General features: G+C 54.1%; 1 protein-coding gene across 4 annotated transcripts in view; it reads right to left on the bottom strand.

The window, feature by feature from the left end:
* Positions 1-15,276, bottom strand: part of NTRK3 (neurotrophic receptor tyrosine kinase 3) — a 204,178-nt gene extending 188,902 nt beyond the window's left edge. For 2 of the 4 annotated variants that reach the window (XM_053954740.1, XM_053954743.1), the window contains exon 1: positions 14,772-15,276. In XM_053954740.1, coding sequence (XP_053810715.1) covers positions 14,772-15,019 — 248 coding nt within the window. In that variant the 5' untranslated portion in view covers positions 15,020-15,276. The remainder of the gene's footprint in view (positions 1-14,771) is intronic. The other 2 variants (XM_053954741.1, XM_053954742.1) reach the window with 2 other exon arrangements.
* Positions 15,277-16,623: the final 1,347 nt, after the last annotated feature.

Genomic DNA, 16,623 nt, shown 5'->3' with positions numbered 1-16,623 from the left:
GTAGCTCTGCTCCCACAGCTCCCCCTCTCCCCAAACACAGCCCATCACTATGAGTTTAGGGCCCTAAGCCAGTTCTCAGTCCATTTGGCAGCGTCGTACCCAAGGCAAACTGAACTAATTTTGAGAGTAAGATTTGGTGAGACACTATATCAAATGCTTTGCTAAATCCAAATATATTAGGATTTCCACGTTCTGCTCAGCCACTAATTTTGTGATTCCATCAAAAAGAAAAAGCAATCAGGTTTGTCTGGCAAGATTTATTCTTTCTAAATCCCTGCTGTTATTGCTCATGCTTTCCTTATCCTCTAGTGCTTCACTTTCTTAATACTGCAGGACTGGAAGCATTTGCTGGAAATTTATTTTTGCTATTTATATGGATTTTGAAAACCTGCCTCTGCTCTCCTCCGCTGCCCCCTGCCTTTCCCACTTATGTTTAGCATCCCTGTGCTCCCACCAAACACATCATCTCCTCCATCCTCCTCCCAAAGGCAGAGCACAGCAGTATCATAAGCCCAGTGCTAATACACAGCTCAGACACAAGATACAGGGGAAAAACTAATAAAAAAAAATGTTTGGCAGCAGCAGAAAGGTCTAAAGGAAACACCCAATTGGGTCAAGCCCAGGTCCATCACAGAGCATCACCAAGAGTTAATATTAATGCCTGAATCAGTCATCCTGAGCATCTCCACATTTTTCTTGCAAATTTTCTGGCAGCCACAGTCAGGGTGATCAGGGAGAGTTGAGCCTCAGGTGAGAGGTCAGTGCCTTTCCAGGGGACACACTCAGTCCGTGCTGGGTCAGGGCCAGCACTTCTGTAAACCAAACCCTGAACCTGTCAGGCAGTTGAGGAACTCCTCCAGGCCTGGGACTTGCAGAGAAGGGTCAGGAAAGGCTGCACTCCCCTGCTCTAGGCTGGTACCCCAGTTTCCCACTCATACCTTGAGGACTGAGGTACTCAGAAAGCCACATCACAAGGCACTCAGATCTCTTGCAGAGTTTTCCTCCCCAGTGAGCCAAGCAGAACCCTCCAAGTCCTGTGCTCACACAGCAGCTTTTCAGACAGCACCATGCCAAAACATCCCACAGGTGACTCCATCCCAACTCTGACTGTGCATCCACTGCTCTGTGGGAGCAGGGCAGAGCTGCCCCTGCATTCCAGGCTACCACTCACTCCTGCTCATTGGAGGAAAAAGGCACCTGTGTAGGAGTGTCACCAGTTTCTGCTTACCGGGGTTTAGAAAGATTCAGTGATCTGTACACCAAATAAACCTGCCTGGGTGCCAGCTGCCTGCACGCCCTCGGGACACCCCAGCAAAGCAGCAGCACTTCCAGCCTGTATCAGGGACAAGCCATGAGCTCCAGACAGCCTTTCCCACAGACACTGACACCTCCTCTGGCACATCCTAGCACACCCAGGTCATGGCACTGAGCTGATGTTTGGCTTCCCACACCTCCATCAGGTCAGGTCTCTGTCACACCCTGTGCCTCAGCTCCTGTGTGCTGTTTCAGGGTGAAAAAACACAGCGTGGTCATCCCAGCAACGCAAGACTCAGAAACAGGGCATCAGCACCCAGCAGAAGCCCAGGTGACAATTCTGCCTTACACAAGGGACCTCTGCTGCCCACAGCTCCTTCAGTGCCCACTGAAGGGAGCTTACACGGGGGCACGGTGAAGCTAAGCTATGGCATGACCCCAAGCACCCAAGGGACAAAAGGAGATTTTCTCTTTACTCCAGCTATTTTTACATCTCAGAAACGTGTCCTGGGGGAGCAGCCAACCACAGGAGCCCTGCTGAGGGCTGGGATACCAGCACCCTCCAGTTTACAGCCAGCTGGCTGCAGCCCAGCTGAAGATGACAGCCCAGCCCTGCTTGCAGAGCAAGGATGACCTTCCCCACAGGCAGCCAGGCAAAATGTCCTCCACCAGCTCCCACTGGCAAGTGAGTCCTGAAGGAGCTGGTGGGAGGGATTAACCCATCCTGGGACAGCTGCCCTCCATCACCCCATCCCTCCCCCCAGCCTCACCAGGGCCCAAGATTTACAGCACAGGCAGAGCAGGGGGGTCAGCAGTGGAAAACTAATGGGGATAAAGGATTTACAAGGAGGGGTTGGATTCAGGGGAGGCAGAGCAAAGCAGAGGGTGATTTACAGGGTCAGCAGCAATTTACACAGCAGGTAGCACAGGGGAGGCAGGGATTTACAGGGGCAGGGGAGAAGTGCATTTTATGGGTCTTTATTGGGAAATGAGCATCTCCTTCCCCTGACCGCTGTGACCCGGGGAGGGACGTGGGAGCTGATGGATCTCCAAGGAGCCTCCCCTTTGTTCTGGAGGTCACAGACAGGCCATCATGGAGAACCATCCCTATCCCAGCATGGCTGCATGCTGCAGCTGGTTTCTGCTTGGCCACAACAACCTCTGGGTCATTCCAGCGTGTCCTTGTCCCACCACTGCCCCAGGGCAGTGTTCCAAGGGCAGTCTTGGTGGTCAGTGCCTCCAGGGAAGCTACAAACAAACCCTCAGACATCTCCTCCTGGAGCTGGGGGCCCTTCCTACCTCCTGGCAAGCCCCACAGTCCTTCCCTGGTTTCTCCCCCTGCCAAGGCTCCTCCTGTCACTGGGACGGGGCTGCCAGGCTGGTGACAGGCAGGAAGGGTCATGGTCTGCTGTCCCTCCACCCCATGGTGGGTGCAGTGAGCCAGCCCGAGGGCCACCAGCACAGACACACATGAGTCACATCAGCCACTCTCCAGTCCCATTTCCCAGCTGCTTCTGGCACCCAGCAGGAGCCAGGGGTTGGGGTCAGCCCCACGCATGACCCTGAGCACATCACTTTGGGCAAGCAGGTTCTTTCCTTGTCCCACATCTGGCCCCCACTCCTGAATTGCAGCAGGGCTGCTGAGGGACACACTCTTCAGCACACAGCACAAAATGTGAGGGGTGGCAGCATGTTTGGGTGTCCAGCTACCACAAATGTCCCAGCCCTGGCTGTCCTGAGTTGGCAGGTGCCAGGCTGGGCACAGAGACACGAGGGTTACACCTGGCCTGCTCACACTGCACTTGAAGCAAGAAAAGGAAACAAATATATAGGAAAAGTTGTCCCAGCACAGCAACTTCACCATGTTGTAATATAACTTTGGAGCACACTGTGGTTGGTCTCTGCCAGCCCAGGAAGTGACAGCTCAGCTTCATGTCCAGGAGTGAGCCAGAACACACATCCTGCTGCCCCCAGCTGTCCCCTGCCACTGGTAGACTGCACAGGCTGCCCCTCCAGAAGTGACATTTGCAGCACATCATGGCTTGGGGACCAAAGCTTCAGGGTGCTGAAGGGTGCCCCCAGGTGATGTGCCAACCCACACCTTGCATGCTCCTACATTTACCCCCCACCAAAAACGGGCTTGCAAAACACGAAGTGGCGAGGCTGATCCTAGAAGAGCCAAAAAAAAAAGGGGGAATTCAGTCAGATTTCATCTCATTCTCCAGACGCTCCCCTATTTTGTAACAGAACCAGAAGGCCACATGCTAAACAAGTGCAATCCCTGCAGGACTGCAAACCCCAGCCTCAGCACAGGGGTGCAATTACACTCATGCCACTAGCAGAGAGTGGGATGGAGGGGAACAGCTCCAAGCACTGACCACAGACACCCATGAAAGCATTGAGCACTGCCCAGCCCTGGCATGGCATAAAAGAGGTGAAAATAAAATTGTGAGCAGTGTACACAAAGCAAGAGAAGTTCCTCTCTTCCAGCCTGGAGAGATGCAGCTTTGCAGCCCAGACAGGTCACACTGGGCAATATCCCAATGTGTAGGAGCCCAGATAACATCCCATGGTTTGCAGGTGAGGACTCACTCACAGCCCAGCTGATCCCACAGATCCTCAGCAGAGATGCATGGGCAGCATCCCAAACAAGTTGGTCCCCTTATCTGTGTAAAACTTCCAGAGAGGCACAATAGCAACACCCAACTCACAGTCACCAGAACCACAGACAGCAGCAACACCACTGCCGCCCTCCTGCTCCCCCAAAGTTTGACTAAAGCTCAGGAGTATCTTTGCTTTTATAAATCTCTGCCTTTTAATGATGGCTTCAAGGCTCAGAGAAAAAAAGGCCCATTAAACTCACTGAATAAGTTAATGGGGCAGAGAGAATCCATTTCAAAGCCACCCCAGGCTATTTTCCTCTGGAGCTAAAGCCTGAATAAGCAAAAAGGAAAAATTAAAACTGTACAGTGCTTTGCCAATAAATAACCCCCAGTGTAATCTGCTACCAGGCAGGCCTCCATTTGCAGAGATAATAGGATGCAGATCAGCTGCAAACCACCTCCCCTTGCAGGGACCACCACCTTTTGATTGCAATTAGCTGTGCTGAAGCAGGAGCCTCCATCTCCTGCCTGTCCCCTTCCACGTGCCTGGGCAGGAGGGAATGACACATCCTGCAGGAAATGCCAAAATCCAGCACTTGGCTCTGCAATTCCCCAACATCAAAGCTCCAGGCACACACCCCTGCTTCTCTGCCCCATTTTTCCCAAGCTGCCCCTTCATCCCTGTCTTCTCCCCTCCTTCTCCAGTAGCACTGTGGGTCCATCCCTCACCCATCAACCAGAGCCCACACACAGCTGCTCCTCCCCAAACACTTAAAAAACAAGTACATGTCCCAGAGAGCAGCAAAAAAAAAAAAAAAAACCCCTGCTTGTAAACGTTGATCCCACTAGACGCAGTTTGTTTACTATTTAATATTTAAAGATGCTAATTAAGTTTCAGAATAAATAAATCTATGCTACCCGTGCCTTTTGGAAAGCAGGGATCCTTCCCTTGGGGCCAGAACATCCTGGGTGCTGGGCACTCTGCCTGGGTCTGGGGACAAGCCTGGGGCAAAGCTTGAGGATCCCACCAGCATCCCTCCGGGAAGGAAGGGCTTACTGGCAACACCAGGCTGGGAGCATCAGACACCTCAAGTCCTGGAGGGGAGCACGGGCAGGACAGGGCACAGAGAGGAGCATTTCCAGGCAGGGGTGCCCATAGGGGTTCCTCTTAGCCCTGGGATTGGATCTCAGCTACAAGCAGGGAGCCAAGGGCTTGTGCTCCCAAGGGCTAGAGCATGAACCCACGAAGTGCTGGGGGTCACAGACACCAACACACATCCCCGCAGCCCACCGGCAGCCAGGGCTGCTCCAGCGACCAGCTAGAGGCACTCGCATCCCTCCCAGCTGCCCAGAGCCAGCACAGGCACCCCACACAGCTCCTTACCTGAGAGCATCCCTGCTCCAGCTCCTCTCAAAACCAACATGCAGTGCCTTGCCAGGAGCAGTGACCGCTGTCTCTCTCACACACAGCCCCCCACATCTCTCAACATCCACAGCCCGGCTCTTCCACCTGATACCTCTTCAGCCTCCTTAGGCTCTGCCTCTCCCAGATCCGCTCCAGCTGTATCCTGCACCTTGCCATTAACCCCCACAGTGCCAGCCCTGCAGAGCTCCTTGTTGCCCCTCCCCTGCCCAGCCATCATCCCTGCACCGGGTGCCTTGCCCACACTCCTCGGGCTCAGGCTTTGCTTTGGTGCTCCCAAGGACACCCTTCAGCATCTGCCCCGACCTGAAACGACGGGCACAACACTTCCAAGGGAGCTGCTCTGATGCTGATTTAGCTCTGTGCTACTCTGCCCTCTCCCCTGCAGAGTCTGGGACAGTCTGTGAGGCTGGAAGCACCGATGTGTCCAGAGCCCATGTGAGGCTCAGAAGAGGAAACAGTCCTCAGTAAGATTCAGCTTCTCTGAACAGGCACAAAGAGAGCCCCAGGAGGAAGGGATGCTCTCAGCAGGCTGGGGAGCTGGGAGCACACAGCATCCTTGACCCTGTGTCCCACTGAACTTTGCTTGCTCCACAGGCTGCTCAGCAGCAGCCACCAAATGACTCAGGGGGCTTCACCTTACTTTTCGTGGGAAAATTTTGGCTGGGAGAGCACAGGCCAGGCATGAGACAGACATAGCCAGGATCCACCTCTTTGCCCCAGGAACACCCATCCACATTCTGGAGGAAAGAGTTTTGGGGACAAGAGAGATTTTTCCAGCCACACAAGTCACAGAGCTCCCCAAAGGCGATCCTGTCTGTATTACTAATAATAATAATTAATAAGGGATGCCCAAGCTGGCCTTGCCTGCCTGGGTTAGGAGCAGGCAGCCCAAGGGAGCATTTGCACAGCTGGATCACAGACTGGAGAGCCAAGACTCCTTGTTCCCAGCCCAGGTCACTGCACAGCATTTCCACGGAGAGCATGGGATGGGGAATGAGGCCAGGGCTGCTCCAGGAACAGAAGGAAAGTCAGCAGCTGCAGGCACCCGAGATCTCCCCCATGTGGCTTCATGTCCTGGCAGGGTCAGGAGTTAGAGCCTGGCATTTCTGCAGCTCAGCTGAGCATTCATATTCCTAATTTATCCTGGCAAAACCCTGAGCATGTAGGGTCCTCAGCAGCACTCAGATTCCCAGCATCTGTTTGAGCATTTCCACATTAACATTTCCTAGTGGGAACCTCCTGGTGAGAACTAGTTAAGGGACAGCCTTGCACAACCCAGAAGGATGGGGACTTCACATCTGCTCCTACCCACTTCTCAGTCCCCCAGGGACAGTTCAGAGCTGCCAGCAAAGGCACCAATGCCCTGTCCCCTTCCCAGCACAACTGAGCCCAGCACAGAGCTGTAGGAGAGATGCAGGAAAGAGGCTGCATGGGGGACAACACTTGGGCTCAGCCTCTCCCTGCATCCTTCCCTGGGATCCCAGGACCATTTAGCTGTCACTTCAACAAGCACTGGAGTCAGGAATAAGCACCCCGAGCTGCACATGTGCTATCAAACTCCCTTGGGACTCCTTCCTGACCTCTCTGCTCCACTGCTGGGAATTTTGTTTTTAATTAAAAAGGCAGTTTTTATTTAGGCAGACCAGAGCTGGAGGTGATGTCACATGGAGGTACAGGAAGGGCACAGTCACTACCAGGCTCCATTGTCCACCACACCAAAGCACTGGGTGGCAGCTGGAGGAAAGCTGGCTATACACATGGCTCTGGCTTCTCCTTCAGCGCCTCAACTGCTACAGCACATGAAAACAAACTAAAAATACAGCACATATTTTCCTGGTGCCACCCTTCCAGGCAAGCCAGTTCTCACACAGAGAGGAACAGGGAAGGACCCCAGTTCCTTGGGGTCTGGAAACTGGGTAGTACATGGGGGGTGGGGACACCCAAGGACACAGCACGGCAGGGTTGGTGGAGCTGCCCTGTGAGCTGGGCACCGATTCCAGTGCAGTGTTCCCAGGGGACTCCAGAGAGATTTTACTCCCCTTTCTTCAAATAAAGTGAAGCCCAGACCCTGAGTAGCATCATGGCTCTAACCCATGATCCATCACCCACTCCCCAGCGCTTATACACCCAAATGTTGCCTCTGCCATGATGCTGGGGGTCCATTTGCTGTTGCATTGCAGGACCACAGGGTGTCACAGCCTTTCCATCACAATGGCAGCCCTTGGCAATAGCCAACAGGGAAATAACCAGCCCCTCTTTGGCCCAGCTGCCAGGGAAAATGAGATAATCCCAGGAGCTGCACAAGGAGGATATTACAGGGTCAAGGCCAGATTCCTGCCCTCACTCACCCTTGCTGTTTCACACCAGGCTCTTCTCAGCCTTCCTCCCTTGGAGAAGGACATGTGGTCTCTTTAGCTCTCTGACCTCCATCCAGCCTGTGCAGCAGAGTTTTAATCAAAGGAGCAAAGAACATTTTACCTACTCTGGAGGCCCCCAGAGACAGCTCTCAGCCTGTGCCCTCTTGTCTCTGCCTCCAGGATTTCTCCACGCGCCTCTCTCATGTCTGCCTAAACACAACAGGACCAATAGAACAGCCTTGTTTATCCCCTCCCTCCATGCTTGGCCTCTCCCTAAACCCTGGCCTGTGCTGGGCTAAAGATCTCCATCTCACTCTGCTCCTTGCAGGCCAGCTCCACGACTGCTCCGTGCCTCAGCTTCCCCACCAATGAAATAGACAGACCTATTAGAGGTTTCCTTGTAGGATCACAGCGAGAAGCTGGTCACAGGGCAGGTCACGACCCCGATCAGGCTCTGCTTGCCCAGCAACACCTTCTCACTGCACCTGCTTTGACTGGGCCATTACCGTCCAAAAAGCTGCAAATCACCTCAATTCACAGACAGGCTGACAGAGAAGAAAGCCACGACCCAGCAACCCCTCGGCTCCTAAGGGACCATCCGACACCAGCGGGTGCCCACACAGGAACGGGGACGCCGAGTTAGGTGACCCAAGAGGGGTCCAGCAGCACGGGCACCCAGAGCAAAGGCTTTCCAGCGTGACAGCGAGCAGGCGGTGACCCCTCCCCGAGCCCCCGCAGCCCCGGCGCTCCGGTGCGGCTCGGAGCCGGCCGTGCCCTCGGAGCCGGCCGTGCCCGCGCATCCCGCATCCCGGAGCCCGGCTGTCTGCCGCTGCCGCTTGCCCTCTAGCGGCACAGCCGCCTTTAGACGGGAAGAGCGGAGCGGATGAGCCGGGATGCGCCGGGCTCCGGCCGCCCCGGCGGGGCACAGGGCGGAGGCTCGGCCGGGCGTTGTGGAACATCCACGGGGCTGCTCGATTGCCAGCGCTCCTGCGCCAGCAGCCTCGGTCCGGAGCGTGTCCTCTCTGGGGGATGACGGGGACAGCCCGGTGCAGCCGTGGTGCTGGTGCTGCACGCGTGGTTCTCAGGAACCTGGAGAACCACGAGAGGTGAGCGAGCTGCTGGTCCTCATCTCCTCATGTGGGCACAAAGCGCTGCGATATCCAACCAAAGTGCAGCCTCTGAGCCAGGAGCTCACCCACAGCACCTCCTCGATGACAGCTTTGCTGTGCACCCCTTGGTGCACAGGGGAGAGCAAGAGGATTTGGGGGAGAGCAGAGCCCACAGGCTGCTGTCAAACACCTGCTTAGAAAGCACCTACAGCACCTGTCGAAACCCCATCTGCAGAAAACACTAAACTACTGCTACTCCACAGTGCCTACTAGTAACACTCCGAGTTACAAGCACTAGTAACACTCACTTTAGAAATATAGCAGGCTTAGGGCTTGGTTTATTTCCCACTTGTCAGCAGCCCCCTAAATGGGATGCACCAAATCCAGCCATAAACCAAGCAGGAGCTCTTCACCGAGCAGGACAAGCCAGTGTGCCAGAGTGGCACTGGGAAGCATCACCAGGCTCAATCTACCTGCAGGGCTCCCCAAAGGTGATCCCATGGGACATCTCAGGGACTGTTTGCAGGTTCATTGAGAGGGCTCAGCATTGCTGGGTGCATGGATGGTCACAGGGCTGTGGGAGACCTCAAGCAGTCTCATGTCAAAGCACACAAAGATGTTTGCTTCACAGGGGTGAGCTAATAACAGACCCAGAGAGCTTTCCCTGACTGAGCTCTACACAAGCCCTTAGAGGCAACACCCCTCTGAGCCTGCAAGTACAACAAGGCAGCTCCTTCCTCAACCTCTTCTTCCTCCCATTAAACATCTGTCCTAGACCTGAAACACCTCTGTCTCACCTCTCCAATTGTAAGGAGAAAAGCCATCAGTCAGAACCAATTTAGACCTCCTGAAAACCTGCAGGACATGAGGACTTGGGACATGTCACATGCCTGAAACCGTCTGGGCCACCAGCTCCTCCTGTCAGGCCAGCAGCTCAGGCCCCATCTTTGATCCAGAAAAAGTCTGGGAAGTGCTGGCAGGCACCAAAACTATCTCCTTCCTGAAGGAATACCTGACATCACCTGTGCCCAGAAAGTGCCTCTCTCCAGGATTGGTCAGCAGAGAGATTGACAGTAAGAGCAGGGCAAGGAGCCAACAGCCAGCCCACAGGAAAGGGGGAGGATACAGATCAGTGCTCCTGGCTTAACTCACCTCTAGAGCCTCAAGACCATAAATCTCAGCCCAACTCTTTGTCCCAAATATCTCTGCACCCTTTTCTGTCCTCAAAGCTTGGTGCTGTGCCTGCCTCCCCCATCCTGACATCCTTCAGGACAGATGCTCTGCATGAACAAGAGCCCTGCAAATCCAAGATGGATTGAATTAGGGACCTTTTTGATCATCTCTGGAGCAGCCAAAGCCTCTGGGACCAGGAGATGGGATGCTCTGGGAATGCAGAGCCCTTCATCTCTAGAGAGTAATAGTACACAAGGCACACTGGGCATAATGTGGCTGATTCACAGAGAGGAGAAAAGTTTCTGCCTGTTGTCTGAAGCAGAGCAATCAATAATTTGAGCATCAAAGGAGACTTTCTCATGGCTGTTTGGGTCACCAAAGCAAGTTCTGCTCTCTCCAGCCCTTCCAGGAGGAGGCCTGCCCTTTCTTGCTTGCTTCCTTCCCAGACACGGGCACACAGGAGCATTCCCTGTGCCTCAGCTCTCCCTGCACCAGCAGGGAAGGGGTGCTGCTGCTCCAAGCACCCCCTCGCTCTCCCCCTCTCCACATGCTGCCAGCTCCCGCGCAGCGAGTGGGGGCTGCGCTGCCGCTCCCCCCACAGCTCCCAGCGCTGACGTGGCTCTCCCACCCCCAGCCAGGCCCACGGGATGGAGCGGATGCTGCCACGGACTGGTGGGACAGCCTGATGGGAAAGAATGAAAATGCTCATCTTGTCTATGAAGGAGAGCAAGATGCTTCCTCTTGGCCCTGCCAGTGAGACCCAAAAATCTCGCTCCCACTGTGCTCCACAGAGGAGCAACCCAACCTCCTCTTGGGTTGCTCTGAATTCATCTCACCTTGCTGAAAGCAGCTACGAGCTGCGCAGATACACCCTGATTATCCACCCATTGTATTTTACCATAAGAGCCCCATTCTCCCCTGGTGAGGCTGGATAAAGAGCAAGGCTTTATATACCAGGGACATCTCCCTACCTCGAGGGAGCCCAGGGGTGACACACGCCGGCCACCACCGCCTGCCTAGCAGCATCTCCGCAGTGCCATAGCAACAGCTGAGAAGTAGGGAGGCCCAGATGGCAAACTCCTCCGTCTGTCCTTCCCCACGCGCGGTGCCGGCGCACGCAGGCGCTGCCCACGCTGCCAGCGGGGTGAGTCCCCGGCCCGGCCCCCCTGGCACACAGCACCCCGACACCGGCCAGCCCCTAGTGCCAGCCAGCCCCCCGCAGGGCCAGGGCTGGGGACCCGCCGTGACAAACACGCCGGCTGCTCAGGGCAAGGGGTTCTGTGCCACAGGAACTCCAGGATCAAAGTTCTGCCTGTGCGTCTGGTCTTGCAATGAGAAAAGCCCCATGTCACAGGGGTGAGCATCTCTGTGAGTCACACCTGGGACACAGCAAAGGCCACCCAGCTGTGCAGGAAAAGCAATGGCATAGACATGCCCCAACCCCATGGTGCCCTCTCCTGAAATTGGGAGGGGGAAGCACAGAGCATGACTCCAAACTGGAGCCGTGTCAGTCGGGTCCAAGGTGTCTCTGGGGCTAGACAGGGCTGCTGGCAGCTCTCACACGGACCTGTGGGCAGGGTCCTGACTCCAGGGATGCAACTCAAAATCAGGTCAGTTTCTGGGCATGCTGGGAAAGGGCAGAGGGACATCTGCCAACCCAACCTCCTCCTCATCCATCTCAGGGCAGGAGCCTCCTGCCTTTCCCCTGCCTCACTACTGACCTGGCACCACCTGGATTTGCAAGGTGGTGTGTTACTGTCCCCTTCAGCCCAGCCAGGGCAGGAGTCACCCAGCCCTGACTTTTACCAAAAGGAGGATGTGTGGGAAGCCAGAAGCACCAGCAATTGGAGCAAAGGCCATTCCTTTGAAGGGTGAAGCAGGAGGCTCAATGGTGGGGTACCACACTGAGGGCACCCACAGGGCTGGCCTGCCCCACCATCCTCCTTGGGCAGCACTACAGTATGGTTGTCCCCAGTTCCTCGCCTCACGGGGTCTCATCAGCCACTGAGAAGTGATATAACCCAAAGCTCCTGATGGCTCAACCCCAGTGCTGGGTGGGGGTGGGCTGGCATGGAGGGGTCTTGCCCTCCCTCGAGGGGGTAACATGGACAAGCCCTCCAAGATGTCTCATATTGTTTTTTTTAAAACCAGCTCTCTGAATGGGCTCTGGCAATCTCTCATCGGCAACACTCAAGCTCTGATTTGGAAGCTGAGCTCTCTTTTGGACATGAATATGGCTCTGCCTGGTCACAGGGTTGTTTCACCACCCCACACTCCATTTGCTTTTTCACCAGCTACAAGATGGAGCAGCGACCACCACCTTCCCCGGGGCCTGTGGGGAGGTTCCAGCTGAGGCACTGTATCCCTCAGCCACTGGGACAGGGTTGAGCCCCCCTGCTCACCCCCAGCCCAGTGGGAGAAGGTGCTTTTGCCCACTGGCTGCCCACAAGCTGCCTAACGAGGCCAAGTCCCCCGTGAGCATGGCAAGCAGGGGGAAAACACTGCTCCTTGCCCAGCTGAATCAGACTCACATGCCAGGAGTGATTCAGCCATGACCAGGCTGGGCTTCTAGGCACCCTCACCCCAACACCCATGATGTCAGGGCTGGCAAGGAGAGGCCTGACATCAGCCTGAAAGGGTGCAGGACCTGATGCCTTCCGCACAAGAGCATGAACGTGGTTCAAGTCTGGCTCCCAGCAGTGACCCCTTTGCTGGGAAGCATCCCTGCCACATAAAGCAACCCTCTGCTCCCAGAAATATCCCCTATAAACCACCACTGCCTTCCCAGTAAGCACAGACCCTTGTGGAAAGTTTTCATTCGTGCACAGTCTCAGCCCCTGAGAGCATTTTGGGGTTCACCCCAGCCCTGTGCCTCAGCCCTCCCAAGCCCAAAAAGGGAGGCATAGGTCCAGCAGTGATGCAGGGGGTGGAGGAATGTGTTTTGCTCAGTGTGAAGCAGAGAGGCATACAAATTCCAGCAAAAACTGGCACCTTCTTCTCCTTCCCCAACTTAAGAGAAGCTTCTTTCAAAAAAAAATACCCAATATCTGTTTCTGGAGTTGTCCATTTGTTTTTTTTGTTTTTTTTTTTTTTTTTCCACTCCTTTTTACAGACTGCTTATCAGCATTTTTCATTTTCAAAGCAGTAAAGACATTTTCTGGGCACAAAGCACTCATGTAATACTACCTCTCACAGCAGTTCAGATGTCTGTGCATCTGACAACGCACAGTTGCTCACGCTGGTGGCTCCCAAACCCTTCCCTGCCTTTGCTGCTGCTCCCCGCCCCCCAAAGGGTTAAAACTAAACCACAACAAACAGCGAGCACAGGGAAAAAACACGAGTTTCTCCGACTTCCCCAGCATCACCCTCATCCCTCCAGCATCACAGGGAAATCACTCCAGCACCACGACGCAGGATAAATATGGGGCAGTTGGAAGGGGAGTGTTGCATTAGCTCCCCCCATCTACTTTCCCCATTCCTGCTGTTTTTATGGAGGTTTGCTGGGAAGGGGAAGGCAGGGCTGTGGATTCGGGGTCAGTGACCTGCTGAAGACCTGCTTGGGCATCTCATGAACCCGTAAGCAAGCAGGGAAAGCAGCTCCTGTCATCTTTACCCAGCAAAGGTGATGAGCAGAGCTGTGAGAGAGGCACTGCAATTACTCCATGGTTCTGCTGCAATTGCACTGTGACCAAATAAAACAGCCTCAGGAAGAGACCCAAAGCCCTCTCTCCCTCCATGCAACCATGCCATCGAGGTGAAAAAAATTAAATAAATAACCCTCCATTACTCATTTCAAACCTTGCTGCATTTAACTGCCAGAATAAAGGATTCCACCTCTTCTCTGCTCAACTCCCACTGGCAACTTGCTCTGGGGGCTACATTTCCCTAAATGCTCACATTTCAATTAGCATTAGAATAATGAAATGGCTCAGAGTTCATCTCACCCAAAAATGTACTGGAAAATAAAGAGCAGAGATTGGAAGCAATGAGGATTTTTTTTTTTTTTTCTCACACACACACAGAGCATGATGGATTCAGAAAAAGGAAATATATTCCTTTCTCGACTCCACACTGATGAGATTAACATGGGCTTTGCTAACTGCCTCTCCAAACAAGGATAATGCAACTTCTAGTTGATTTTCCAGATAAACAAGCATGCAAACAAACGCAAAGTGCTCAACTAAAAATATCTCACTGCTCCGATGCTTCTCCCCACCGCCACCACCCCAAACCTAAAACACACAAATCCTATCGCGGCACCACGACGAGTCACAAAATTATAACAATGTGAATTAAATGAGCTACTTAAGGGACATCTCACTGTCCTATTTTTTTTTCTCCTCTTAAAAATGCGAAACCACAGATCCCCAGATACACTCAGCCAGCGCAGGGAAGGGAGCATTTTCTGATGTGGGAATGCAAAAAGTAATGACATTTTAACTGGATTCTAAGTCTCAAGAAAGAAAAAACAGTTCAGAACTTGCTTTTCTTGTCCAATTTGGGTAAATATGTGGCGGTGTGTGGCTGTGGCGTCCCCGCTCCCCTTGCAGAAGCCAACAGTTAAAGGAAGCAGCAGCTTTAGCATCTTTGCCTGCTGCTCTCTCTCCTGCTAAGGAATCAGATCTCATTTACTTTATTCCTTTTAAGCCATGGCCAAACTGTTGCTGGGCTTTTAATGTTTTTTTTTAAGGGGGGATGGGGTAAGGGAAAAGCCAGATCTGCATCCTCTGCCGGGGGAGTCGGGCTGAGCCCAGACAGTGCAGCGATGCCGGGGGCACCTGAGCCCCGCACGGGCAGCCCAGCCCGCACCCTGCCGCGGGAGGGGGAGCCCTGGGGGACCCCCACTTACATGGAAGTGATGTTCCTTGAGATGTCCGTGATATTGATGCTCGTGTTGCCATTGCTGCTGCCTGAATCCTGCCCTTCCAAGAGAGGGAAGAGGTTCCCATCATCCGGCTTCTTGCAATTGATGTCTGTCTTGCTGCAAAGACAATTAGCAGGGCAAGCCAGCACCGAAAGCAGATAGTCTCCCCAAATGCTCCAGAGCAAAAAAACCCTCCAGAAAGTGCACTTGGTAGGGCAAAGAGAGACATCCATCTCCGATTGCTGCTTCTAAAAAAGAGGAGGAGGAGGAAAGGGGGGATGGAGGGAGGGGAAGGGGGGGAAAGGGGGAAGGAAACAAAGACAGAGGGAGGAAAAAGAAAAAAAAAAAAAAACAACAACAACAACAAAACCTCAAGCGATCAGCTGCAAAAATCCTCCAGCAGATGAAATCATGCTGGCAGCTGGCTGGGAGAGGCTGTAATTCCCGCTAGGGCAGCGGCCGCGGCCGCGGGCGGGGATGGATGCATGCCGGCCCGGCCGCCCGCCGCTCCCGCAGCCGCTCCGGAGGATCGCAACGGGAGGCTCGGGAGGGAGGGATGGGAGGGGAGGAAGGGAGGGAGAGAAGCAGCCGGGGAAATAAATAAATAACAAAAACGGTGCGAAAGTCACCAAGTCCCACCTACTGGGCAGAATTAAAATTGACACACCTGCAAAAAAAACAGACAGAGGGAGAGGAGGGGGCGATCTCCCCTTCCCATCTCTTCCCTCCCCCGGCTTGGCCAGCCCTGCTGCGGCGGGCACAAAAAGCAGGGGAGGAGGAAGAGGAGGAGGAGGAAGGCTTGCAAAGAGAACTGGGCTCCGCAATAAAAAGGATTCCCCACCCCCCTCCCTCTCCGCTAAAATCAGTGGAGGAGGAGGGGGGGAGAAAGGGGAAAAACCCCACTGCTGGAGCCCGGCTCAGCCCCGGAGCGGAGGAAAAGTTGAAGCTGGGGTTAAATTTGTGGTGGGGGAGAGCAGAGGGGCTTTGGCTCGGCTCCTGCTTTCTCAAGCTCTTTTGGAGGACGATGCTGCCTTTCGCTTGGTTGTTGGGTGGGTTTCCCCCCCTCCTCCCCCAACCCGGACATAAGGGTGGAGAGGAAAGAGAGATTAAACTGAACTGGAAGAGAATAAAAGCCAGTGTGGATTACAGCAATTTAAATGTTGGGGGTTTTTTTTTCTTCTTTGGAGGATCCTAGCGAGAAGCAGATCAGACGGCTGGGTGTGAAAAAAGCGACTGAAGAGCATCCAGGAAGGACTTTCTAGAAAAGATACACCCCCCCCCCCCCAAAAAAAAAAATGCATTGGGGACCAAGCCGGCTGCCGGGAAGCACAGGCAGGAGCACCCACAGTCGGGGCTCCCGTCCTCCCTCTCCTGGCTTTCCCCTTCCCTCCTGCAGCAGATTCTGCAATCAGACATGCAAAAAAAAAAAAAAAAAATCCTGAAAGAGGAAGACTGAAGTGTTGAAAAGGCTGAGCTCAGAGCGCCGAAATGGCATCAGGAGAGCAGTGAGTGCGAGCTGAACAGCAGAGCGAATTAAGATGCATGGTGCATTTTTGGCAAGCACAAACCCAAGCAGATCAGAGCTCTGCTTAATTTGCTCTGCTTTTCCACAGCGCTTTTCTGCATGCCTTTTTTTTTTTTTTTTTTCCCCAATAGTTTTGTGTCTCTGCTCCTCTGCACAGAGACACAGCAATAAAGGGATGGTGCTGCAGGCAGGAGCACGGGCAAGGGGAGGAATTACAGGTGAAGGACTCCACATATTTCAAGGGTCTACTTCTGCCAGCACAGGGCTTTGCACAAGGAGGAGAGACAGCACTGGCTGAGCCAACACCGTCAG

The sequence above is a fragment of the Vidua chalybeata genome, chromosome 13 (assembly GCF_026979565.1).
Source record: "Vidua chalybeata isolate OUT-0048 chromosome 13, bVidCha1 merged haplotype, whole genome shotgun sequence".
NCBI classification, from domain to species: Eukaryota; Metazoa; Chordata; class Aves; order Passeriformes; family Viduidae; genus Vidua; species Vidua chalybeata.
Note: the sequence above shows the minus strand (reverse complement) of the source record. Positions and strands in the feature narration are given on the sequence as shown.